This window comes from Trachypithecus francoisi, unplaced genomic scaffold, assembly GCF_009764315.1.
Source record: "Trachypithecus francoisi isolate TF-2019V2 unplaced genomic scaffold, Tfra_2.0 Lachesis_group16, whole genome shotgun sequence".
Taxonomy (NCBI): domain Eukaryota; kingdom Metazoa; phylum Chordata; class Mammalia; order Primates; family Cercopithecidae; genus Trachypithecus; species Trachypithecus francoisi.
In genome coordinates this window covers 13,299,699-13,327,628 of record NW_022681461.1, presented here as the reverse complement: position 1 = coordinate 13,327,628, position 27,930 = coordinate 13,299,699, and the positions used below count along the sequence as shown (strand labels likewise).

General features: G+C 42.8%; 1 protein-coding gene and 1 long non-coding RNA gene across 3 annotated transcripts in view; one reads left to right on the top strand and one right to left on the bottom strand.

The window, feature by feature from the left end:
• The window catches only part of SLC28A3 (solute carrier family 28 member 3), a 61,392-nt gene extending 44,983 nt beyond the window's left edge, over positions 1-16,409 (bottom strand). Inside the window, exons 1-2 of one of the 2 annotated variants that reach the window (XM_033236939.1) lie at positions 16,263-16,409; positions 16,036-16,140 (exon numbers count right to left, since the gene is read on the bottom strand). In XM_033236939.1, the coding sequence (XP_033092830.1) occupies positions 16,036-16,095 (60 nt within the window). In that variant the 5' untranslated portion in view covers positions 16,096-16,140; positions 16,263-16,409. Of the gene's footprint in view, positions 1-16,035; positions 16,239-16,262 lie in introns of those variants that run through there. The other variant, XM_033236940.1, reaches the window with a different exon arrangement.
• Positions 10,729-27,093, top strand: LOC117098412. The gene is made up of 3 exons (XR_004443398.1): positions 10,729-10,884; positions 12,113-12,126; positions 27,083-27,093. It is a non-coding gene; the product is annotated as an uncharacterized LOC117098412 (long non-coding RNA).
• Positions 27,094-27,930: the final 837 nt, after the last annotated feature.

Genomic DNA, 27,930 nt, shown 5'->3' with positions numbered 1-27,930 from the left:
TTCACATTCTTCAGCCTCTCCCTTGCACTGTGCTGTAATCACACAGCCTGGCTTCCATTTCTCAGTTCTTGCGGCAGGGGATTTTCTGCTGCAGAGGCACCACCATTGTGCTAGGAGAGCCTTTCTTCACTACAGAATTTGCTCTGGCCTGGTTGCTCTGACTGCATGAGTGGTCTTGCAGTCATTCAGTGGTCTTGCTTCTTGTGGGAATGGAGGCAGGACCTACCTAACAAAGTTGAGTGGCTCCGTCCAATGGCACACATAGTAAGTACTCGTTGCCTATTAAGTTAATTTCATGGTCTAGTTTGCTTCTCACTTGTTCTGGGGCGTTTACAGTCATGTTGTCCTCTGTATTTGAACTTAGACTTATCAAAATCAACATCTGTTTGGTGAATCTGATCTCTCAAAATTGTTTGGGGTCATCCCCCACCTCAACTCTTTTTTTACTCTTACCATCTACCAATGTCAAATGTTTTAAGTCCCTTTCTCTAAATGTTATTCTTTGACTGCATGGATTTTGCCTAGGAATGATTGCATTTTCAAAGATTGTATTTTAGAAGTCTTTGATCTTTATCTATTGGTCTTGACTCTCTTGGTTCATGTAACTTTCTGGCTCAAGTCTTGGGTGTGCAAAATCCTTATTGTGAGTTAATGGGCACTAGCTAGACCATTCCCCAGCGATGTTCTTGTTTCACCTGCCTGCCTGTGTGGGTTTAGAGGCCAGGTAAGGAGCAAGCAGTACCTGTGGCAAGAGACACACGTGGGCGGCCTGGGGCTCACTGTTACCTCTTAATGCTGCGGGATCTTTGCATTGGGTGCAAGAAGTCAAGTCTGTATGTTGCTGTGAGTGGCTGTAACACTAGCAACGTCTATGGCTTCAGAATACTGTTAACATTCTCCCCTTGGGAACTTTGTGAGCCAGGAGGCAGAGGAAACCCCTATGTATAAGAATGTCAGGGAAAGGGGAAAGACAGAGAGAGCGCTGTACCCGAAGGAGAAAACTTAACGGAACATTTATAATAAGAGTTTTAAGAAAGTTTAAACATGTGAGTACTCATAGAATATGGTTTCCAGGCCGGGCGGGTGACTCAGCCCTGTAATCCCAGCACTTTGGGAGGCTGAGGAGGGTGGATCACCTGAGGTCAGGAGTTCGAGACCAGCCTGACCAATATGATGAAACCCTGTCTCTACTAAAAATACAAAAACTAGCCAGGCGTGGTGGCGGGCGCCTATAATCCCAGTTACTCGGCAGGCTGAGACAGGAGAATCTCTTGAACCCAGGAGGTGGAGGTTGCAGTGAGCTGAGATTGTGCCATTGCGCTCCAGCCTGGGCAACAAAAGTGAAACTCCGTCTCAGAAAAAAAAAAAAAGAAGAAGAAAAAAGAATACGGTTTCCATGAGCTTTCTTGAAGTAATTGCTAGAGGAAGAAGCCATACAAATGATAAATGGAGAAATTATGACAAAAAGAGGGTTAGTACATTTTGAATCTATTTGATAATAAAATCTAAGATGATTCCAGGGATTATGATTCTGGAACAAATTATAAACATTGTATCCTCTGCCAATGTAGAAAAACTCATTAGAAGGCTACTTGAAGGGGAAGGAAAAGAAAAGGTAGGAGGTAGGATAAGTAGGCCAATTTCCTACTTCAGGTCACGCTGGACCCTCTTCCCTACTGCAATAGTTTATTACTCACTGAAATCCGTCTTCACCACTTTAACAAGTGTTCAGCTTTATTTATCTATGACATTAACCATATCAAGAATAAGACCAAAAGGCCTGAGTTAAATTGTTCCAAATGCATTGATGTATATTTTTATTTCTTCCTTAAATACAGTGTCTCCAGAACTGGGGGCTAGTTAAAAGTCATCATGAACTGGGCGCGGGTGACTCACACCTGTAATCCCAGCACTTTGGGGGGCTGAGGCAGGCGGATCACTTGGACTCAGGAGTTTGAGACCAGCTTGGGCAACATGGTGAAGCTTTGTCGCTCTATTTTTTCAAATAAAAATATAAAAATTATTTTGTAAAAGGTCACAAATGCAGAATTGTCCACTCCAAGACACCATTACCCTTGCGGCTGCTGGGTGATCTTTCGCTCTTATTGTTGCTTTGATATTTGTGTTGATCGTTTGTGTTTGTTAATGTGTGACTATTTCACACTGGCTCTAGTTTCCCACTACTGTTCCTTGCCTTTTACTGACTTAGGCTGATTTATTTGCGCAGAGAAAGACACTGCCATAAGAACTTCCTATGCATTTGGGAGGTTGACCAGAGAAGTCTAAAGTCACCCGTGGAGAAGCTGGTCCTGAGAGCAATGTGACCACGCCTTCACTCCCAACTCTGCCAGCCATGGTGCTGTGCTTTCCCATATACGACATGACTTAACCCCTGACCCCCTTGAACGCTAATATTTGTACCTTTATTAGTTTTTTATTACCCTGCAGCCAATAATTCATAGATAAGTGTCCTTTCTCCATCTTCTAGCTGTACTTTTTACTTATGTTTACTCTTGAACTCATTCCAGCCTGGCTTGCACTTTTTTGAGACAGAGTCTCGCTCTGTTGCCCAGGCTGGAGTGCAGTGGCATGATCTTGGCTCACTGCAACCTCAACCTCCCGGGTTCAAGCGATTCTCGTGCCTCAGTCTCCTGAGTAGCTGGGACTACAGGCACACGCCACCACACCCTGCTCATTTTTTTTTGTATTTTTGGTAGAGACAGGATTCTGCCATGTTGGTCAGGCTGGTCTCGAACCCCTGGCCTCAAATAATCCACCTGCCTTGGCCTCCCAAAGTGCTGGGATTATAGGCATGAGCCACCGTGTCTGGTCTGGCCTGCATATTTACTGCTCCATGGAAATCGCCCTTGCCAAAGACAATGATTTCCACGTCCCTAAATTCAGTTTTCATCATGCACCATAGACAACTTCCTCTTTAAAATGATCTGTCCCTGACTTTCGTGATATCACACTTTACTAGTTTTCTCCTTCCACTTAAACTGTTCCTCCTCCCTTTCCTGTGCTGTATCAGCCTTTTATACTTAACTCTGCATGTTACATGTGCTTCCCTGGGGCTCTGTCTGACAAATATTTATTGCGCACTTACTATGGGACAGACACTGCTTTGGGTGTGGGGGATTGCATACATGGTCACTATTCTCAGGGAGTTTAGAAGAAAAGCTGTCGGCTGGGTGCAGGGGCTCACACCTGTAATCCTAGCACTTTAGGAGGCCAAGGAGGGTGGAACACTTGAGGTCAGGAGTTTGAGACCAGCCTGGCCAACATGGCGAAACCCCGTCTCTACTCGAAATACAAAAATTATCCAGGCGTGCTGGCTCATGCCTGTATCCCAGCGACTAGGGAGGCTGAGGAAGGAGAATCGCTTGAACCCAGGAGGCGGAGATTGCAATGAGCTGATATCGTGCCACTGCACTTCAGCCTGGGAGACAAGAGCAAGACTCCACCTCAAAAGAAAAAGAAAGAAAGAAAGAAAGAAAGAAGAAAGAAAGAAAGAAAGAAGGGAGGGAGGGAGGGAGGAGGGAGGGAGGGAGGGAGGGAGGAGGGAGGGAGGGAGGAAGGAAGGAAGGAAGAGGCCGGGCGCGGTGGCTCAAGCCTGTAATCCCAGCACTTTGGGAGGCCGAGACGGGCGGATCACGAGGTCAGGAGATCGAGACCATCCTGGCTAACACGGTGAAACCCCGTCTCTACTAAAAAAATACAAAAAATTAGCCGGGCGAGATGGCGGGCGCCTGTAGTCCCAGCTACTCGGGAGGCTGAGGCAGGAGAATGGCGTAAACCCGGGAGGCGGAGCTTGCAGTGAACTGAGATCCGGCCACTGCACTCCAGCCTGGGCGACAGAGCGAGACTCCGTCTCAAAAAAAAAAAAAAAAAAAGAAAGAAAGAAAGAAAGAAAAGCTTTCAACCATGAGCTACACAATTGATTACTTAATTATAGTTGTGATAAAAGACTACTAAAAAGTTCAAGATACTACTTCTAGGAATTAATTGGAACAAAGTCCACTGTGTTTGAAGTACTAAAGATGTGTGACCTGTTTAGTGACGGTGAACTGGAAATCTTCTCACCAGCACAACACCTTCCAGTAGATGAGAAAGAAGATGAACAAGGATATAATCTCGTTGAATCTGTCAGTTGAAACCAAGATTGTTCTTACTCTCATTTGCTTCTTTGATTTGTTTTTAATAGGCAAACTCCTAGTCTGTCTGAAGGGATCAACATTCAGACTGCAAGGTGATTATAGATTGTTTTTTGTTTATAAAAATGCTTTCACCAGGGGCACACTAGACCAATAGTGGGAAGTCTTTTTCCTTTAGGGTTCCTGATCCTCAACATTTGTGAGATTAAGAAACATTATACACTTCTGGGCGTGGTGGCTCATGCCTATAATCCCAGCACTTTGGGAGGCCGAGTCACGAGTTCAGGAGTTCGAGACCAGCCTGGCAAACATGGTGAAACCCCATTTCTAATAAAAATACAAAAATTAACCGGGTGTGGTGGCGAACGCCTATAATCACAGCTACTCAGGAGGCTGAGGCAGGAGAATTGCTTGACCCCAAGAGGTGGAAGTTGCAGTGAGTTGAGATTGCGCCACTACACCCCAGCCTGAGAGACAGAGTGAGACTCTGTCTAAACAACAACAACAAAAACAACAACAACAAAAGAAACATTATATACTACATATTATTTACAGCACAGAAAAAGATATGAAGAGGATAACAACACCTGTCTGTGAAGCAATTTGGTTAGAGTGGTCATGAAATGATTGACTTCTAAATTCAAGAGCAGGAAATATGGCTTCAGCTCTTTATTAAATTCTATTGTTAGAATAAGATAGAATAAGAAGAAAAAGAGAGGGAGAGATAAAGGTAGTGTCAAGAGACATTGGACTTCATTAATGATACCATCATCTTGGAACATCTTGAATAGTCCCTAAGCTAATTCAAAGACATGTTTTGCTTCTGCTATCATTGGTTTAGGCAGCACGTATCACAACTTGGGATCTTCCTTCATGTTCAGTGAAATCGAACTCAAGTCTGCATTTGGAAAAAAGTTACTTTTTGGTGATTTCTAAAATCACCTTGACCATCAAGCTCTTCTTTCCAAAGTGTGCTAAGTAAATAAATGTAAATTACTCAAATCAGAAACACAGAGAATGAGGCCCAGCGCAGTGGCTGATTGATGCCTGTAATCCCAGCACTTTGGGAGGCTGAGGTGGGAGGATCATTTGAGGTCAGGAGTTCCAGACCAGCCTGGCCAACATGGAGAAACCCTGTTTTTATTAAAAGTACAAAAATTAGCCCAGTGTGGTGGTGCACGCTTGTAATCCCAGCTACTTGGGAGACATGAGAATTGCTTGGGCCCAGGAGGGGGACATTGCAGTGAGCCAAGATTGTCTACTGCACTCCAGCCTGGGCAACAGAGCAAGACTGTGTCTCCAGAAAAAAAAAAAAGAAAAAAACCGAATGAGTTCACAGTATATAAAACATTTAAGAAATGCATTTGACTATAAATAGGAAACAGATCAGAATGACTCAAGATGCTAGAAAAATAACTTTAGAAAGTCCTTTGATGAGACAAGCCAAGGAGAGCCAAGCTCTCCTGGGCTGGCAGGGACCTAAGGGATTTGAGTTTTTAAAATTTATTTTTATTTTTTATTTTTATTTTACTGACATGATGACAACTCAGAGCGGCACGCTGGCAACTTCCACGGGCCTCACATAAATGAATTGCAGTATTTGCTATAGGAAGAGGCAGATTTTACATCTAGGTTTCAAGATATGGTTTGGCCTGTACCAGCATCCGCAACTAAATAGTTGATTAATAGCTGATATTTGAACATTTGCTAGGCACCAGTATATTACCTTAATTTCCCAGCAATTATATGATGTGGATTATTAGTATACCTATTTTTAGATGAGCAAACAGGTATAGAGAAATAGATGAGTTACCTAAATGGTAGGCCTGGAAAATCCAGGCCGACTGACTGAAGCCTCATTTCTTCACCTGAAGAACCTACGTTTTGTCATTTTTATGATTCAGTACGTGAATTTTTTTTTTTTTTTTTTGAGACAGAGTCTTACTCTGTCACCCAGGCTGGAGTGCAGTGGCCTGATCTCAGCTTACCACAACCTCCAACTCCTGGGTTCAAGCAATTCTCCTGCCTCAGCCTCCCGAGTAGCTGGGACTACAGGCATGTGCCACTGTGCCCAACTAATTTTTGTATTTTTAGTAGTGATGGGGTTTCATCATGTTGGCCAGGCTTGTCTCAAACTCCTGACCTCGTGATCCACCCGTTTCGGCCTCCCAAAGTGCTGGGATTACAGGCGTGAGCCACTGTGCCCAGCCCCAGTGCTTGATTTTTAACATCCCTCATCTATCACCCTCCCTTGACCTTCCCCACTGACATCCCCCGCCCCTCCAAATCTGGCTTTTTTAAGAAGCTCATCACTTTCCTCCCTCTCCCATGTCCTCCTTAATGACAGGCCATTGATCTCTCGCCAAGGTGTAGGCCATGTACAGTACAGTCAGTGCTAGAAGCATTACAAGCTACCTCTCCTACCCACTCCTGTGCTTTCTCAATCCTTCCTCCCCTGCTTCTTTCTTCCTCTTCTCTGACCTAAAGGACCTCATGCTTTGCAGGGGAACAAGGAAGTGATGATATGGGCCAACAGGAAGCCTGACATTTGCTGGCTTCTAAACATGTCACTGTGAGAAACTTTGTCTCTCTATCCCCTCCTTGCTGGAGCCAGTACATCATGTAAATAGACCTGTGCTCGCCACTTGTTTTATCTGTATGGGTCAGATCCTTGATTAAGCAATTTTTCTCTCAAACCTCCCTGGCTGCACAAATTAGGCCAGTACTCTCTAACCAACTTCCTCCTTGCAAATGTTTCTGAACTGATGGAGTCTGGTAGATGTGAAAATCAGGGCTCAGTAAATTAAATTAGAAAAATAAAAAAGCTTTTTCCTGGGTGCGGTGACTCATACCTGTAATCCCAGCATTTTGGGAGGCCAAGGTGGGTGGATTGCTTGCACTTAGGAGTTCAAGACCAGCCTGGGTAACGCGGTGAGACCCTGTCTCTACTAAAAATACCAAAATTAACCAGGCATGGTGGTATGCACCTGTAGTCCCAGCTACTCAGGAGGCTGAGGCGGGTGGATTGCTTGAGCTCCAGAGGCGGAGGTTGCAGTGAGCTGAGATCACACCACTGCACTCCATCTCCAGCCTAGGTGACACAGTGAGACCCTGTCTCAAAACAAACAAACAAATAAACAAACAAACAACAGTCTTAAAAGCTAGTGAAACTGTAAAGTGATGCGATTGAAAGGCAGGGATACTGACAGGGGACTAGGACCCATCACTCAATGACTGTGCAACTTCATAGGTTGTGCTGTTCGGAATCTTTGGTATTCTGTCAGAGTTGAGCGCGTCAGGAGAGTAAGGCAACTGGATCATTAAATAAGCAGATTTGCCTGTCTTGGCCCCTTTTGGGCGATAGCTGACCCTCTCCCATGGTGTAAAGCAACCTTGCCTCACATTAATGGCTTGCTTTAGGGCCATGTTTTATGGAGGAATGTTTACCATTCACTTTAGTTACAACCCCTTATGAGGTTGCTGGCTAGTTTATTCCGGAATGTTCCTGAGTCCATATAATTTACAAATTTAGTTGTAAGCTTAACTTCTCATTGTTTTTGGATTTGAGGAACTGAGATTTTGCAGTCAATGAGGATCCCTGAGGTAAATCAGGAGAACCGGCGTCTACTCCTTTTTGCCTTTCTTTACTACTCTTTCTATCTCCCAGCTCATGCCTCTCCTACCTTTTATTTTATTTTAGTTTTAATGGAGTCCTAACTTGGAATCCTACCTTCTCATTCTGGGCCTTGATTTCTCCACATAATGTAACATGAAAAAAAAAAAAACAGTGCTTGACATGGTAGCTTGGGGAATTATATCTTTTGTGCCCCACCTAGTATTTTCCTTCCATCTAGCACAGAGCAGTTGCTCAATATACTTTGTTGAATGAATGAATGAAATAATAAAAGCATACAAAATAAATGTTCATTTGGAATATTTGGAAAATGGAGTGACTCCCTGACTGTCAAAGTAGGTGAGGTCACCTTTTGCCATGAATGGGACTTTTCACAGACTGTGCTGTGCTGGTTTACCATTGTTTAATTAATTTTAACCAAACTAGCTTTCTGTTTCCAGCTCCTAGCATAATGCCTGGCACAAGGTCAGAGCTCAATAAATTTTTTGTTGAATCAATAATTGCCATACTTTATGTCAAAGAGTTTTGGCTTTCAGAGAAAATGTAAACAAAACAAAGTTTTGAACCAGGATATTAGAAGGAAGATTGCGAAGTCTTCAGGTGCATTTCCTGGCTTCCTGACTCACCCATTCCTGGTAATCATCCCCTTCATTACTGAAAACTGACCGGTGACTCCTTAGGCTGGTGACTCAGCATTTTGCTAAGAAATCGCTATCTCCGGCTGGGCACAGTTAAATATCTAGTCCTTGTGTGGGGTAGAAGTAGCAGCTATTCAAAGATCCAGAATTGTGGCTTTGAGTGGAAATTGTGTTGTGTTTTTGTCTGCCTATATCTGCAATCAAGTTCCAAACTTCTGTGGAATAATACAGATTTGGAGTTCGTGCTTAATCATTTCTATTCTATGTAAAATTCCAGAGACCCTCACCTTTGAGCTTTTTTTTTCTAATTTGACAAATAAGAGCTCAGGAAGTATCCTGGCCCAGCTTCTCCATTCAACATCAACAGTGTCTGAATGAGATGGTTCGGCAGGGATCACCACCATTGTTTTAAAGTAATTAACTGGAGTGGAGGTTGTATCATCAGTAATAAAAAGTAAAACCGGAGCCTATTGGTACCAAGGTTATCAAAAGAAAAAAACAAAAACAAAACCTAGAGCTTGGAAACTAGTCTTGGTTCTATCCTAACTGAAGCAAGAGCATTTTTCCGAAACCTCCCTGCAGCCTACTCTCTGAAGGTTGGGGATATGCTTGCAGGACATATTGCCTTGTAAGCCAATTAAAGCCTGTGGCTTCATGGCTGAATCAGGGATTTTTCCAATCATTCCTGACATGACATCCTTGTGGCAATCTGTCTAGGCCTACAGATGGATTAAAAAAAAAACCAAAAAACAAAAAACAAATCTTACTCTCTAGTCAATCTGATGAGTAAGTGGCTCCTCAGTTTTAAGGGGAACCTCTTCAGGAATGTTTGAATGAGGAAAAAATAAATCGTTATATCCTCTCTCTGAGATGCCATGGAAGTGATTTAGTTTATAATCCCCTACACTGTTTTCCCCTAAAAGTAAGTCTAGGTGTGATCATGCAAATTTGAAGAAAAGTAGAGAATATGCTTTTTTTTTTTTAACCTCCTTCCCCAAAGCAAATTATTGTCATGTGTTTGTGTGTGTATATGTGTGTGTGTTTTAATTGGATCTAGGAAGCTCCAGCCAAGTACCTCTTGAGCAATGTGAAAAAGTACTCAATGTGATTCATGTTGGCCTCCCAGGCTAGTGGGTTAAGGAGAAACAATATTCTTCCTCCCTATGTAACATAGTTACTTCCCACCTCAAAACTTTGGTATTCAAAGTACCTGCTTGACAAGAAGTCTATGCCCATACTCCAGCAGGTTTGGATCCGTAATGGGGCTTGCACTTACGTGATCTCCCAAATGATGACCTCCATTTAACAAAGAATCCAAACCTGCTTGACTGGCTTCCTCATGGAGTAACTCAGCCTTTCCTGTGTGTTCGTGCAGAGTGAGGCCCATTTCCCCAGCCTAGTCCTCTCCCAGGACTTTCAGGACTTTGGTAAGTGGGTTCTACCCAACTGACTTCAGAGCAGTCGTGGGCTCTGTGCCTCTGAGAGCACCTGTGGCAAGGCTGGTTGCTTCTTTCACAGGGAGGAGGAAACTTGAGTTGGGATTCCAAGAGATGCCCTTTAATAAATGTGTTAAAACAAATTCCTGCATTTTCCTCTTAGAAATTCTCAACTGTATTTGACCTCTCTTGCTGTTAACTTCCATCTCTTTGGATTCCTCCCCATCTCCTCTGAGTTTGGAAAAATCTTTCAGTTGCCCTGTTCCAAAAAACCTCTCCCAAATATGAACACGTGGCAAAATATTTGTGGAATGGGGGAAATACATTTTTTTAAAGCAATGTTGATCACTGAGTGGTGTTAAAAGTAAATTAAAAAAATAATAATGCCGGCCGGGCGCGGTGGCTCACTCCTGTAATCCCAGCACTTTGGGAGGCCCAGGCGGGTGGATCACGAGGTCAGGTCAGGAGATTGAGACCATCCTGACTAACACGGTGAAACTCCGTCTCTACTAAAAATATATTAAAAAAAAAAAATTAGCCAGGCATGGTGGTGGTGCCTATAGTACCAGCCACTCAGGAGGCTGAGGCAGGAGAATGGCGTGAACCCAGGAGGCAGAGCTTGCAGTGAGCCGAGATCATGCCACTGCACTCCAGCCTGGGCAACACAGTGAGACCCCGTCTCAAAAAATAAATAAATAAAATAATAATAATAATAATAATGCCAAAATAAGTGGATGTTCATGTGGAAAGCAAACTTGACTCCTACTTTACACTATACATTAAACTCAATTTCAGCAGGAATAGAGATCCTTAATGTGAATGAAAGAGTAAGCTTTTAGAAAATATCTTCGGGATTTTACAGCATAATACTGTTTTTCTCAACAATGAGCAATATGTACATTGTCATGATGATGTGGTGACTGCTTAGCCCCTAAATCTGGTAACTACTTTGGGACAATATGGGAGGAAAAGTGAAGACAGTGATGGTGTAAGAGCTAAATTCTCATCTGTCATATCAAGAAGTCACTATATAATGTATAAAACGATCAAGAAATGACTAAGTAATTATGTGAGGAAAAAATAGAAGACATTGTTAAAAGAGTTAAAAGTCATTGCTCTGGAGGATTAGGAGGGATGGCACTGGGGACTGTTAGGATGCATTATAAACTGAAGAGGCTTTTTAAAATGTCATGTATTAATATATGCATTCACTTGAAAAACTAAAAAAATAATAATTTGGAAAAACCCATGAAGGTAACTACCAGAAGGAAAAACTAAGAGAATGAAAAGTGCTTGCCTCTGGAAAGAACAACTGGCAGGACTGTTGTTTTCATTGTAAGGCTTTTGGAGCCATTTGATTGTACTTAACCATTTTTATCTATTTCTTTAATAAAAGCAATTTTATCGTAATAAAGAGTTACACTTGTTCGAAAAAAGACTTCATGATTTTGCAGGTTGGAAAAGATATTTTAGACAAGATGCAGGAAAGAGAAGCAATGTTTCCTAAATGGGACCATATGTAATTAACTTTTGTCCTAATGTTTCCTAAATGGGACCAGTATAATTAACTTTTGTTCCTCAAAATATTCCATTAGAGTAAAAGATGGCTTCACAGTGGTAGAAGATATTTACAAATCATAACTGACAAAGGGCTCGTCAATTGAGGAAAATGACAAGTCTCAATCATTTTAGCAGATTTATTTGCCAAAGTTAAGGAACTGCCTGGGAGACAGGTCTATGCCTTTCTCCAAAGATGATTTTGAGGGCTCCAAATTTAAAGGAGAAAGGGAGGGATATTGAGAAGCACACAGTTTTCACGTAAACAAAGAGGGCAAAGGAAAAATGTGGAGCATCTGCATTTTATGTAAGATAATACAGATAAAATGGGGTAGGGGAGCAATCAGATATGCATTTGTATCTGGGGTGACTGTACCTGTAAAGATAAGTTATCAATTTACATTGCCATGGTGAAGTTTTAACAACTCACCAGGAATTTCCTTGCGGGCAAAACATGGGGAAGTGTGTAGCTTTTCATCTTGTAGCCATCTTATTTAGGAACCAAAAGGGGGAGACAGGTTGGGGAGACAGGTTTGCATGACCCAGTTCCCAGCTTGACTTTTCTCTTTGGCTAAATGAGTTTGGGGTCCCAAAATTTAATTTCCTTTCATAGGCTTGTAACCAGAATATCTAAGGAACTCTTTCAAATAAAAATGGAAAAAAAATCCAGTAGAGAAGGGCAAGAAAGTTGAGCAGGTATTTAAAAAGTTGGCATCTAACAACCAATAAGAGGAAAATTTTAATTAAACTCAATGACATACTGCTACACACCCACCAGAATGGTTGACATTAAAAGGCCAGCTGAATAATGATGAGAAATGGGAATACTCACTCTGCTGATGGACATGTAAATTGGTAAAATCACTTAGGAAACCAATTTGACACTATCAGTAAAGCTGAAAGCATATGTTTATTCCAGTGGCCTAGCGATTCCGCTCCTAAGTACAACCCCAGAGTAAATTTGTTACAGATACTTCCCCTGGCATGGATAACAGTGTCCCTAGCTGCAATGTTTGTAGAAGCTCCAAAACCCCCAAATTTAATAACACAAATGTCCACTAGCAGCAAAATGTATCAGTTGTGGAATATTTACATGACAGAATCCTATGCATTAATGAAATGGGATGAGCTGCAGTTACACGCAACACCATGTGAATCTCAGAGAGCTGATGGCCAGGCATGGTGGCTCACGCCTGTAATCCCAACACTCTGGGGGCCAAGGTGGGTGGATCATATGAGGTTAGGAGTTTGAGACCATCCTGGCCAACAAGGTGAAACCCCGTCTCTACTAAAACTACAAGCAGAGCCTGGTGTCTCATGCCTGTATTCCCAGCTACTCAGGAGGCTGAGGCAGGAGAACTGCTTGAACTGGGGAGGCAGAGGTTGCAGTGAGACAAGATTGCACCACTCCAGCCTGGGCAACAGAGAGAGACTCCGTCTCAAAAAAAAAAAAAAAAACCAAAAAAAAACAAAAAAAAGTTTCAAAACAAAACCCCAAAAGTTTCAAAACAAAACCCCAAAAGTTTCAAAACAAAACCCCAAACATTCTTTTCTACTGTTGGTTACAAAATCCTCTCTCATGTACGAAATGTGCTCTAGCTGTGAAATCCTTTCTTGGATGTGAGATCATTTCTCTCTTATAACCCATATCACTGACTTTGTGCTCTTGTTTAACCTTTCCCACCGGAGTACTGGCTCCATGAAAACAGCAATTGGTGCTCACTTCTCTGAGAAACAGTCCAGATGAGAGCCTGTCCAGGTAATCCATAGACAGATGTAATCATTGTACCTGCACCGAGTCTGGCAGGCACAGGCCTTTTGGGAACCCACATCAGCTTTTCAAGCTGTGAAGGTAATTCTACTTAGTAAAATTAGAACTTTGGTCTACCAAGGGCACTCTTAACATCTGAAGAAGAAAAATGAATTTCTAGAACAATTCACAGACTAGGACAAGATGAATAAGTAAGTATCCTAACTTCTTTGGAAGCCCTGGTGGTATGGGAATGCATATTTAATAATGTGAGTGAAGTAGCACATATTTTACAATCAATTAATTTTTCTTAAAGAAGATAACGTAGCCAGAGAGCTGAATGTCAAACAAGGCTGGACTCATGCTTATTAACTTGGTAGGAGTTATGAAGCCTCCGATTCTCTTGAAAGACAAATTGTCTTCACTGTGTTGATTTTGAAATGTAGAAATTCAAATTTAAATCAATCCAATGAGTAAGGATGACAGGACATTTTACAGGACTAGGAGGAATCTTCCTTTCATTTTTCCTTCCTTTTACTGGGGCAGGTGTAGGGGGATGTTTCCCCCACAAAACAGCAGTTTTGCTAGAAGACAGTGAGGGATCACCACTGTTGTGTGCCTTCCTCCCTGAGAGCAGCCAGTTGCTGTGACATGGACCTTCTCTATTGCAGATATCTTTGCTTGCTGCCATACTTCCTCTGACTCTGTCCCCTTCCATCCCTTCCATTCTCTGGAATCAGACTGGGCCCCATGCTTTATGCTTTTCCCCCTCACTTAGCCCTTAGAGAAGAGATCAGGATGTGCCACCCTCCAAATGCCACCATTTTGGCACAAGAATATTTTGAACTGAAGGCTATGAAAAAGAAAGCAGGCACAGAAAGAGCTCTCTGCCCTCCCCCATCCCCAATCTTCCTAAAAGCAGCACATTTACTGATATTTCCCTTGCACAGGTGTCCTGCTCCCTCATGCAAGGAAGAGAGCGACCCTTATCGCCAGAGACAGAGATGCCACTAAGATGAATCTGCACAAACAAATCTCGATAAAATAACCCTTATCTTCCATTACTTCCACCCCACACCCCCAGTTTATTGCCCCTAAAAGCCTAACCCTCCTTTCCTTTGTCTAGTCATTTCACAATTTGCTGCCCTTTGTTATAATGGCATATAAGCTCCTGAGTCTACTAGGTTTTTCCACTTCTTTTCTGTGAGGCTCTCATACATGTGAGATTTTATTTTATTTTATTTATTTATTTATTTTTTGAGACTGAGTCTCCCTCTGTTGCCCAGGCTGGAATGCAGTGGCATGATCTAGGCTCACTGCAACCTCCGCCTCCCAGTTTCAAGCAATTCTCCTGCCTCAGCCTCCCGAGTAGCTGGGACTACCGGCATGTGCCACCACACCTGGCTAATTTTTGTATTTTCAGTAGAGATGGGGTTTCACTATGTTGGCCAGGCTGGTCTCAAATTCCTAACCTCAAATGATCAGCTCGCTTCAGCCTCCCAAAGTGCTAGAATTACAGGCATGAGGCCCTGCTGCTGGCCACATGTGAGATTTTAAATATGAATAAAATTTGCGTGCCTTTTCTCCTGCTAATCTGTTTTATGTTGGTTTATTTATTTTTTATTTTTTTTTTTTTCTGAGGCGGAGTCTTGCTCTGTCGCCCAGACTGGAGTGCAGTGGCCAGATCTCAGCTCACTGCAAGCTCCGCCTCCCGGGTTTACGCCATTCTCCTGCCTCAGCCTCCTGAGTAGCTGGGACTACAGGCACCCGCCACCTCGCCCAGCTAGTTTTTGTATTTTTAGTAGAGACGGGGTTTCACCGTGTTAGCCAGGATGGTCTCGATCTCCTGACCTCGGGATCCGCCCGTCTCGGCCTCCCAAAGTGCTGGGATTACAGGCTTGAGCCACCGCGCCCGGCCTATGTTGGTTTAATTCGCGGGCCTCAGGCACTCCGCCTAAAAGGGTAGAGGAAGTTGTTTCCTCTCCTACATTTGTGACCTGTAAGTGGTAACCCAATGCCTACTCATGGAGATGAGCATCACTGTGACCATGGGACAGACGATCAACCTGGGGCTCTGGGAAGTTACAGGAACTTGTGGGTGCTGGAGTCCGGACTCCTGTCCAAGTCCTTTTACCTCCCTCTTTCCTTTCTTGGTTAGCACCTCAAAGTTTCCTTTTGCCCATCTAGCAGTTCATAAAGCCTGAGGGATTGTTCACACTTGCTCGTGCAGGCTTCCCATCTTCTCCAGAGCGCCCATGCTGAGTGTCAGCTCAGGAAAGGAACCACACCTAAAAACAGCCCTCGAAATCCCCATCCCAGGTATTTCTGACAGGTCTCCTTCTGGGTGTCTGCGGGCACCTAGCCTTGGGCTGAGCAGCATTAATCACTCAGTGAGTTTTGGTTGATGAAGTGAGACTGATTTGCGTAATCCAGCTGCTCTGGGGCAGGTACCTGGGCCATCTGACAGGGGGTCCGGGACTTGGCTTGAGTAAAAGGAACCCTGAAGCACTACCGCAGCCGGGATCTAAATTCCCTCATTCTTCCCTTCTCACCAGTTCTTTGGAAAGGTGCCTGAAGATAAATAATGTACCCTTGCTGTGAGGCAGAAGGGAAAAAAGGCAGGAGAAGAAGGCTATCTTGTTTCTAAGTGACCATAGGGATCACAACACATCGATTAAAAGAGACTTTTCAGGTTTGTCAACCCAGAAGAGCCCAAGAAGAAAAAATAATGGGCTTAAAGTGTGCCGTTAAAAGTCTTACTGTCCTGATAATCTCCCTGCTTAGGTAAGAAACTTGCCAAGGTGCTAAGGAAAGGGCAGCATTTCCACTGACTTGGCCTTAAACATAAGAGGAAAGCGCTGCTCACCTGGAAACCTGTGTTGCTGTAGCCCTCAGCTCTGGGGGCTGCCGTACTCCTCAGCTCCATGCTGTTTTTGCTTCTGGCTGGCTCTGGTCTGGAGGTCCTTTGTACCTGGGGAAAAGCACCAGTCTCTGCTGATGTCAGAAAGCCACCTGCTGTTATAGGGACTTTGGCACTGCTTGCTTCATTTTGGAAACTTCTGCAATAACCTCCTGAATGACTAGGGCTGATACCTGGTTGGGGTGGGGCAGAGAGGCGGGCGGGTTGGCGGGGTGGAGGCATCTAGTGCTGGCCCGCCCACTTTATTAATCTTTTCCTTTATCCCCGTTTTTGGCATCCTATTTGCACTCCTGGGGAGAAAACTCTTGTGGTGCACAAAACAGAAAAGGACCCTTCCCCTTCCCCTTCCCTTCCCTTCCCTTCCCTTCCTTCCCTTCCCTTCCCTTCCCCTTCCCCTTCCCCTTCCTCCCCTCCTCCCTCCTTCCCTCCTTTCTTTCTTTCTTTTCTTCTTAATGTAAGTATAGAGTTTATTTGGGCTGAGTTTGAGATTGCAACTTGGGAGCACATATTCAAGTTGCTCTGAATATACACTTAGTAGCAGTTACAAGTAGATTCTTTTGTGTGCGTGTGTGTGTGCATGTGTGTGTGTGTGTGTGTGTGTGTGTCCTGTTGCCCAGGCTGGAGTGCAATGGCATAATCATGGCTCACTACAGCCTTGACCTCCTGGGCTGAAGCTATCCTCCTGTCACAGCCTCCCGAGTAGCTGGGACTACAGACATGTGCCACCGCCCATGGCTAAATTTTTTTTTTTTTTGGTAGAGATGGGGGTCTCACTATGTTGCCCAGACTTGTCTTGAACTCCTGGGCTTAAGCAATCTTCCCACCTGCCTTGGCTTCCAAAAGTGCTGGGATTACAGGCACTGTGCCTGGCCACAAGTGAATTTTAAAGGAAAAGAAGGAGTTTCTGAGTTGTTTACCAATTATTTACATTAAAATAACATAAGTTATTGATTGGCCATACATCGTTATTTGTATCACACATTCTAGGAACAGAAAGGCAGCCAGTCAGAAACAAAATGCCTTTAAAACAATTGCCCCTGGCTGGGCGCGGTGGCTCTCATATGTAATCCCAGCACTTTGGGAGGCCCAGGTGGGCGGATCACGAGGTCAGGAATTTGAGACCAGCCTGGCCAACATAGTGAAACCCCGTCTCTACTAAAAACTACAAAAATTAGCCAGGCATGGTGGTGCATGCCTGTAGTCCCAGCTACTCAGGAGGCTGAGGCAGGAGAAATGCTTGAACCCGGGAGGCAGAGGTTGCGATGAGGCGAGATCACGCCACTGCACTCCTGCCTGGGTGACAGAGCGAGATGCCATCTCAAAAAAAAAAAAAAAAATTGCCCCTGAGCACAGGGTTGGGTGGTGAGTAAAGTCCAGGCTTCTGTCTCTCTGGGCCTGATAGATTTTGCATTGCTCACATAGCTGGGACCGTGTGAGTTATTTTTGTTTTCTCTTTATCAGTGACTGAGGCTCAGTCTCTCTGGGCCTAATAGATTTTGCATATCTCACACAGCTCAGACTGTGGGAGTTATTTTTCTTTTCTTGTTATCATGATACAGACTGTACAGTGTGTACATAATGATTAAAGGCTTGCAGGAACCTGTGGTCTGGGTTCAAATCCTGGACTCTACCTCATAACTGTAGTCAACCACAGCTTGAGGCTCACACCTAGCCTTCTGGTGTTTTTATATGGCCCAAGAGCTAAGAATGGGTTTCAGATTTTTAAAGGGTTGAAAAAAATTAAAAGGAAGAATATTTCATGACACATTAAAGTTATATGAAATTCAAATTCAGTGTCTATAAATAAAGTTTTGTCAGAACAGAAACATGGCCATTGATTTATGTATTGTCTAAGGCTACTATCATCCCATAAAGCCAGAATTGAGTAGATGTGACGAATACCACACGGCTCAAAGACAAAATATCCACTACCTGGTTGATGCCTGTAATCCCAGCACTTTGGGAGGCCAAGGCAGGAGAATCGCTTGAGCCCAGGAGTTTGAGATCAGTCTGGGCAATGTAGAGAGACCCTGTCTCTACAAAAAATACAACAATTAGCCAGGTGTAGTGGTGCGTGCCTGTAGTTCCAGCTACTTGGGAGGCTGAGGTGGGAAGACTTACTGGCCATGGGAATTTGGGCAAGTAACTTTGTTCTCTGTATCTCAGATTCTTCTTCCATAAAATGGAGATAATAGCACCTGAGGACTAAGCTCTGATTTTTTTTTTTTTTTATCTTGCTCAAATTACTCTCTAAGGGGTCTGGGGAGTCATGCCCTACAAATCATAAATTCTCATGAGATGGGTTTTTTTTTTTTGTTTTTTTTTTTCAGACAGAGTCTTCCTCTGTCACCTAGGCTGGAGTGCAGTGGCAGATCTCAGCTCACTGCAACCTCCGATTTCCGGGTTCAAGCGATTCTCCTGTCTCAGCTTCCCAAGTAGCTGGGACTACAGGCGTATGCCACCATGCCCGGCTAATTTTTACATTTTTAGTAGAAACAAAGTTTCACCATGTTGGCTAGGCTGGTCTTGAACTCCTGATCTCAAGTGATCCACCTGCCTTGGCCTCCCAAAGTGCTGGGATTACAGGCGTGAGCCACCGCATCCAGCCCAGATGGGTTTTATTTAACCGTATATATCATGACTTGCTTTCCAACCTGACTCTGGCAGAACATTATGAGACAAGGAAGAAAATAAAAATATTTTACCCTAAAACATGTTTCTTTGCCATATTTTGAAAAGAAAAGATTGTCATCCTTTGTCTCTAAGGGCAGCCACTATAAAACTTCAAAAGAACTTTGGTTTTCACAATCTTTATCTTAACTTGAATCTTCCCTTTCTATTAATCCCAGGTCTTTAGACAAACTCAACCAATTGTCAACCAGAAAATGTTTAAATTCACCTATAGCCTGGAAGCCCAACTCCCTCCTCCCCTTGCTTTGAGTTGTCCTGCCTTTCTGGACCAAGCCAATGTATTTCTTAAATGTATTTGATGTCTCATGCCTCTTTAAAATGTATAAAACCAGGCTGTGCCCTGACCGCCTTGGGCACGTGTTTTCAGGGCTTCCCAAGGGTTGTGTCATGGGCCATGGTCACTCATATTTGGCTCAGAATAAATATCTTCAAATATTTAACAGAGTTCAACTCTTTTCACCGACATACCCATTTAGAAACACTGCTGAGATGATAAAATGAGTTAATATATGCAGGGAATATTATGTGCCTGACACATAATTCAGCATCACCCAAATTTTATGATTTAGCTCTTTAGTGCTTCTTATTGATGAGACTTGAGGATTTTCATTAGTTCTTCCCCATCATTGCAGTGTGCCATAATTAGTAGTCATTGTGTTACCAAAGGCAAAAAAAAAAAAAATATCCAAGTGGAAGGGAGCAAGAGGAGTACAGATAAATAGACAGCAAATATTTGGGAAACTTTCCTTGAGAAATTGTTAGTTGGAAGAAACCAGTTGGTGCAACCTGATATTAAAACCTTCACCAACTCAAGACTCAATCTAGTTGAAGGTTATGGACGATCCTTACTTTCTGGAGCAAAAGACAGAAATCTTCATCCTATCATTTAAAGCTTCTAATTGCAGAAACGTGACTCCAGTGCCTGACAGTCTTGCAGATACTGCTGTAGGAACTTTTAAAAATGCAACGATGTGTTTTCTTCTCCTTGGCTACAGACAAAATGTGAAAAGAATGCAACAACGTTTGGGAGCATATCATTGTGCAAGCCACAGTACTAGACAGTGTTGATTAAAAGATACAGTGACGATTAAAAGATACAGTGACCTCCCTCATCCATCCTCCAACTGTACCTGCCAGCAGGAAAAATTGACACCTCATTAGAGTAAATTGTATATACAACCATGATACTAAAATGCCAAAACAATGGTCATATCCAGAGAACTTGTCATTTAAAATTGTATGTTTCTGAAGCCTATCTTTAAAGAGGTTTCAGAACCGATGAAAGTTCGGACTCCTTGCAGCACCAGAATTAGTTTGATTTATGGGGCTATCATTTAAAGTGGTAATACCTTGGTAGAAGCTATGGCTCATTTTGTCCAATTAGGAAATAGAAATTGTGATCAGAAAATGAGGTGAAAGGCCTTTTCAGTTTTACAAGACTACATTTTAAACAATTCCCCAGTCATGCAGAGTCATTATTTGTGAGAAATAGCTTGTACCAAGAACTAAAAATCTGTCTCTTAACTCCTCGGAATTATTTTCATCACATTGTCACTGAAACTCAATTTTAAACTTTGAAGCCATTGTGTAGCAACCAAGTCACTAGACTTTTCAGTCAAATAATTCCTATATGCCATTCTGTTCTCTAAAACTCAGCTTATAAAAATTTGTAAACTGATGGACTATCTATACACAAGCTCATTAAAGAAAACCAAAACATAAAAGCCCTCCATTTTTATTAAAATGTGAAAGGAAAAAAAAGTAATTACATGGCAATAGATTGTTTTTCTTGCCTTATGCATGCAGTTCCATAGTGAAGTCACTCTTGATGATGGTATTTCCAAAAGGAGTCAAGTGAAAATTTTTTTAAATTGTGTATAACGCTTGTCCTATTCTGAGCATGATGTGTTATGTATTACAGACTCCTGCTGTCTTCCTCCCTGAAGAACATTTCATGTAGTGCAGATTAACCTTTGTCTATACAACTTGAAGTAGTTAAATAAATCAAATAATGTTAACGTTAATAATAAAAATGTAATCCTGGGAGGTTTACAAGGCTTAATCTAATTAACTGTAATTGTTCAGATCATCCAAGAGGGGAAAAAGGAAAGCAATGAAAATGTGTATTTGACATAGGAAATGCTTCAGGATTTGTTTTTCAACAAAATTCTCCTTGCAGTTAGGTTTCTTCCCCTGACATTTACACTATATACCAGATACTAGGAATGGCCAGCCGGAGCACTTAACCCAGCCAAAGACTGGCCATAGAATCTGCCACATGGGTCATACCTGTTTGCAATTAAAGGATGATTTGGCTGTCTGTATCACTTTAGTGAGAATCTTGGGAAGGGCGGGACACAGTGGTTCATGTCTGTAATCCCAGCATTTTGGGAGGTCTGAGGTGGGTGGATTACTTGAGGTAAGGAGTTCAAGCCAGCCTGGCCAACATGGTGAAACACTGTCTCTACTAAAAATACAAAAAACTAGCCGGATGTGGTAGTGGGCACCTGTAATCCCATTTACTCAGGAGGCTGAGGCAAGAGAATAGCTCGAACCCAGGAGCATGGTTGCAGAATGTCTTGAACCCAGGAGGTGGAGGCTGCAGTGAGCTGAGATCATACCACTGCACTCCAGCCTGGGAGACAGAGCAACATTCTGTCTAAAAAAAAAAAAAAAAAAAAAAATAGACTATTAATGAAGGAAGAGAACTAGTGACTGTTGAATGCTGCAACATACCTTTAAGGTACTTATATTGTTTCCATTTCATCCTCACAACAAGTCTTCACATGAGGTATTAATATCCCCATTTCACAGATGAAACACATGAAGCTCAGGGAGATAAAGTGACTTTTCTAGCAACACAACTCATAAGTGGTAAAGCCATAATTTGAGTCCATGCCTCTGAAACCTAGTCTTGTCGAGAGCCCAGTTCTGGAAAGAAATGAAGCACAACTGAATTAATACCCCAATATGTTCACTCCATTAGTGAGGAAAACAAACCACAAGCAATGTATATACAAAAAAGACTAATAAAATGGTAAAAGCCTAATAATATGGGGTTGTCAGGAAAACAGAGTTTAATCCATCTGTGCACTTTGAAATCCCCAAAAAGTGTGCCAGTGCTTAGGTGAGGGGACTCCTGAGAAGGCACTAGTGTTGGGCTGCCATATTGATTCCACCGGAAATGAATGCTTAGAACTGAAAGCTATAGAAGGGCAGGACTTCTACCCATGTTAGTCTCTGCTGTCTCCCGGTGCTTAGTGTAGTGCTTGGAATAGCATCAGCTCAAGGCTGAAGGTTCATTGACCAAAGGTACACAAAGGAAGAAAATTGAAATCCCTACATTCCCATATGTCCCAGTAAATATGTGTGAGACCAAAAATGAGTTTCTAGGGAGCACAAGTTTACACTGGTCAGCTCTCTCCAAGAGCCAACACTAGGACCAGGGGAAGGTAAGTAAAGAGCCCAGGGTGCAAAATTTAAGGGGGCACTCTCTGGGCCAAGTGCAGGATTGGCACCTGAAAGTAAATTCCTCCTTAAATTTTGCATCATAAACACCTTGCCTAGCTCACCCTACTCCTGACCTGGTCAAGAATAATCTATGGGCTTGTTTTAGATGAGTATAACATAGCTGTTAAGAGTGCAGGTTCAGGCCGGGCATGGTGGCTCACACCTGTAGTCGCAGCTACTTGGGAGGCTGAAGCAGGAGAATCACTTGAACCTGGGAGGTGGAGCTTGCAGTGAGCCGAGATCACACCACTGCACTCCAGCCTGAGCGACAGAGCAAAACTCCATCTCAAAAAAAAAAAAAAAAAAAGTGCAGGCTCTGAACTCAGATCAGCTTCCAAGTCAGGCTTTACTTCTACACTCACTAGCTGCAAGCTTGGGCTAGTTACCAGTAACCTCTGAAATCATCTACTGCTGCCTGAAAAATGAGGTTTGTGTTTATAGCTATCTCATGGGTCTGCCAGGAGGATAAACTGAGGTGCCACAAGGAGAGTGTCTAGCATCATGTCGTAAGCATCTGCTGTGGATTGAATATGTCCCCCAAAGTCCATATGTTAGAATCTTTATCACTGATGTGACAGTATAAAGAGGTAGGATCTTTAAGAGGTGATTAGGCCATGACAGCTCTGCCCTCATAAATGGATTAATGTGGTTGTCTGAGGAGTGGGTTCCTGATAAAAGGATGAGTTTCTCCTGAATTTCACTCTCTCTCCTGTGCTCACTTGCCTTTCCACCATGTTATGATGCAGTGAGCTGAGATTCACTCACAAAAGTGAGTTTCACTCTTGTTGCCCAGGCTCGAATACAATGGGACAATCTCGGCTCACTGCAAACTCTGTCTCCCGGGTTCAAGGGATCCTCCTGCTTTAGCCTCCTAAGTAGCTGGGATTATAGGTGTCGGCTACCACACCTGGCTAATTTTTGTATTTTTGGTAGAGATGGGGTTTCACCATATTGGCCAGGCTGATCTTGAACTTCTGACTTCAAGTGATCTGTCTGCCTTGGCCTCCCAAAATGTTGGGATTACAGGCGTGAGCCACCATGCCCGGCTTACTTGTTTTTTATAAATTACCCACTCTTTAGTATTCTGTTATGACGGCAGAAAACAGACTAAGACAGCCTCCATACACTCACGTGTCTGTGGGATACCTGTCAGTAGCCAGTTTTTTGAAAACCTTGAGTTGAGCCTCTAGGGCTCTGTCAGTGTTTAGTAGGGTAAGTATGTTACCATTACATGTGGTTGAATGAGGTTAACTAAGGGAGCAAAGAACAAACATTGATATGGGTTATAGTAATGGCAACATACAACTTATGGATAAACAAGAATCTTCCAGGAAGTGCATTCTTGAGTCTAGAAGATTTCCAGAGATGAGAGTCTTTTTTAATAACACAGTCATGTGTTACTTAACAATGGGGATATATTCTGAGAAATGTGTCCTTAGGCAATTTTGTCATTGTGCAAACATCATAGAGTGTATCTACACAAATCCAGATGGTATAGCCTACAACACACCTAGGTTATATGGTATAGTCATTGCCCCTAGACTACAAACGTGTACAGCAAGTTACTGTACTGAATACTCTAGGCAATTATAACAAACTGTTAAGTATTTGTGTATTTAAATGTATCTAAACATAGAAAAAGTATAGTGAAAAAATATGGTAGACCCGACACGGTGGCTCACGCCTGTAATCCTGATAACTTTGGGAGGCCGAGGTGGGTGGATCACTTGAGGTCAGGATATACCAGCCTGGCCAGAAGGGTGAAACTGCCTCTACTAAAAATGTAAAAATCAGCCAGACGTGGTGGTGTGCGTCTGTAGTTCCAGCTACCCAGGAGGCTGAGGCCTGAGAATCACTTGAATCCGGGAGGTGGAGACTGTAGTGAACCGAGATTGCACAACTGTACTCCAACCTAGGTGACAGAGCGAGACTCTGTCTCAAAAAAAAAGTTATGGTGAGCTAAGATTAATTTATTATTGAATAAAGAAAACTTTTAAATAAATTTGGTGTAACCTAAGTGTACAATGTTTATATAAAGTCTACATTATTGAACAGTAATGCCCTAGGCCTTAACATTAACTCACCACTAACTCACTGACTCACCTAGACCCTAGTCCTGTAAGTGCCATCCATGGTAAGTGCCCTACAGAGGTGTACCATTATTTATTTATTTATTTATTGTTTTTCATTTATTTTTTATACCTTTATTGTTATTATTTATTTATTTATTTTTGAGACCTAATTTCACTCTTATTGCCCAGGCTGGAGTGCAATGGCGTGATCTTGGCTCACTGCAACCTCTGCCTCCTGGTTCAAGCGATTCTTCTGCCTCAGCCTCCCGAGTAGCTGGGACTACAGGTACCTGCCACCATGCCTGGCTAAATTTTTGTATTTTTAGTAGAGACGGAGTTTCACTATGTTGGCCAGGCTGGTCTTGAACTCCTGACCTCATGATCTGCCTGCTTCAGCCTCCCAAAGTGCTGGAATTACCGGCGTGAGCCACTGCACCCGGCCAAAATGTTGCTATTTCAGTTCAGAGTTGAGGTGGATTTATTTAACCACACACACACACTTCTGCTATTGATAAGGATTAAAAGTTTTGGTATATTAAGATTATTAAATTTATTAAGATTATGGCCAGATGTGGTGGCTGACACCTGTAATCCCAGCACTTTGGGAGGCCAAGGGTGGCAGATCACTTGAGGCCAGGAGTTTGAGACCAGTCTGGCCAACATGGTGAAACCCTGTCTCTACTAAAAAAAAAAAAAAGAAAGAAAAAAAAAAAAAGAAAGAAAAATATGGCCGGGCGCGGTGGCTCAAGCCTGTAATCCCAGCACTTTGGGAGGCCGAGACGGGCGGATCACGAGGTCAGGAGATCGAGACCATCCTGGCTAACACGGTGAAACCCCGTCTCTACTAAAAATACAAAAACTAGCCGGGCGAGGTGGCGGGCGCCTGTAGTCCCAGCTACTTGGGAGGCTGAGGCAGGAGAATGGCGTAAACCCGGGAGGTGGAGCTTGCAGTGAGCTGAGATCTGGCCACTGCACTCCAGTCCAGGCGACAAAGCGAGACTCCGCCTCAAAAAAAAAAAAATATTAGCGGGGCATAGTGGCAGTATCTTGCAATACCAGCTACCCTGGTGGCTTAGGTACAATGATTGCTTGAACCTGGCAAGTAGAGGTTGCAGTGAGCCAAAAAGATCGCACCACTGCACTGCAGCCTGGGTGACAGAGTGAGATTCTGTCTCCAAAAAAAAAAAAAAAAAAGCTTATTAAGATTATTAGTTTATTAAGATTTTTAGTATGAAGATTAAGGTTTAGATATTTAATTCTGCTATTGATGTGGATTAAGATTATTAGGATTAAGATTTTTTAGTATTTAGGGGTTTCTTCTTATTTATTGACACAACAATGAGATTTGTCATTATTAGGTCAAGTTATTGGGTCAGAATTATAAAAATGCTGAATAATTATTAGTGACATTAAATTTAAAGATTGTCAATGTCTGAGATTATTAAAAAAAAAAGAACTTAGGTATGTACCCCAAATATGTATCTCAAATGTAAGTTGTCCTTAACATTTGCTGTAAGTCTAAAAGTAAATGTTTCAAATTGCATCTTAAGTTTACATATTTTAGGCCTCATTCATGTCTACTCAATTATTTCATATACCGGTGGAAGCTTGAGGTGTCTTGGCTCTTAAACTACATGGTAAAACATCTGTAAGTTGAAGGATAACTTGGGAACACAGGGAAATACTGATATTGAATTCTATTCCATCTACTGCACTAAAAACAATTTCTAGGCCGGGCATGGTGGCTCACTCCTGTAATCCCAGCACTTTAGGAGGCCGAGGTGGGCTGATCACTTGAGGTCAGGAGTTCGAGGCCAGCCTGGCCAACATGGTGAAACCCTGTCTCTGCTAAAAATACAAAAATTAGCCAGGCGTGGTGATGAGTGCCTGTAGTCCCAGCTACTTGGGAGGCTGAGGCAGGAGAATCGCTTGAACTCGAGAGGTGGAGGTTGCAGTGAGCTGAGATTGAGCCACTGTACTCCAGCCTGGGTGACAGAGCAAGACTCTGTCTCCAAAAAAAAAAAAAATTATAAACAGAAAAGGACTATGTCCTACATATGTAATGTAACAGTCACAATCACAAATACACCAAACTGTGTAAACCTATGTAAGAAAACCTCAGTTTATATGCTTTCCTGTTAATTTTAGTTTTACTTATTTGCCTTGTTGGCATTCATTAGCATGATTGAAAAATTATCAAAACCAATCATTCCAGGTAAATCCTATTCATTCACTCAAAATATAAATTGTAATTACTGAAAGAAAAAAATCCAACTTCTTGGCTTCCTCTTATGATGGTTGTACACACTGAGATATTGGCGTCATTGTTCTTTGTTAGCATAGGGATGTGGCTCAACGCCTGGCTCTCACCTCATCTTGTTCTCTTTCTTCTTGGCTCACAAATCTTCCAAGTCCTCCAGACCTGTTCTGGCCATAGGGCATTTTCACTTGAATTTGGACTGGCCCCTGGACTGGCTCTTTCTCTTTGTTCAAATCTTAGCTCCTCAGTGAGGCTTTCCCAGACCACACTGTCCTGTTGCCAAGCCAACCCTCATAGAGGACACTGTTTTGTGAACCATGGGCTCTCCTGCATGGGGCATAGGGCTGGGCATGGAGGCAATACAGAGGGTAGGTATCTATGAGCTCTGAAAGCCTGGCTGGTAAATACCATCCCCTCTAAAAGGAACCCCACAGGTTTCACCTAGGACTTCTTGTGCTAGAAACAAGGAAGTTTTTAAACCTACCTAAGGTTGTAGCCAAAAGATGTAGGAGTGGCCTGGGAAAGAACAATGTTTATAATCGATTGAGACATATGAAACCTTCAAAAATTCATGAGTCTATAATGATACTTAAAAACAGAATCTCTAGGCCAGGCACTGCGGCTCATGCCAGTAATCCCAGTACTTTAGGAGGTCGCAGCAGGCAGATGGCTTGAGCCCAGCAGTTCGAGACCAGCCTGGGCAACATGACGAAACCCTGTCTCTACTAAAAATACAAAAATTAGCTGGGTATGGTGGCATGTGCCTGTAATCCCAGCTACTCAAGAGGCTGAGGTGGGAGGATGGCTTGAGCCCCAGAGGTAGCGGTAGCAGGGAGTCTAGATCATGCCACTGCACTCCAGCCTGGACAATAGAGTGAGACCCCGTCTCAAAAAGAGAAAAAAAGAAAAAAAAAAAAAGAAAGAAAAAAGGAAACTCTGAAAAAAGCCTAAAAAGGGAGAAAATAAGCATTTATATTGTTCATGAGGAATTGAATTCAGGGTAACTAAATAGCCCCAGTTGTTAAGAAGAAGCTATACCTTATATATCGATGCCAGCAAGAAATATAAAAATGATAGAATTTGAAAAGCATGATTTTGTGATCCTTTGAGCAGGGATAATCAGTTGGAAATAAATCACTGGTTGGGTGGCTTATGGGGTGCTGGACATCATATGGAGCCAAATTCACAGTGTGCAGATGACATATTGCCACAGGGGAAACAGGAAAACAGCATCATAAAGATGTCACGGCTGAGGCAGGAGAATCACTTGAGGTCAGGAGTTGGAGATCAGCCTGGGCAACATGGTAA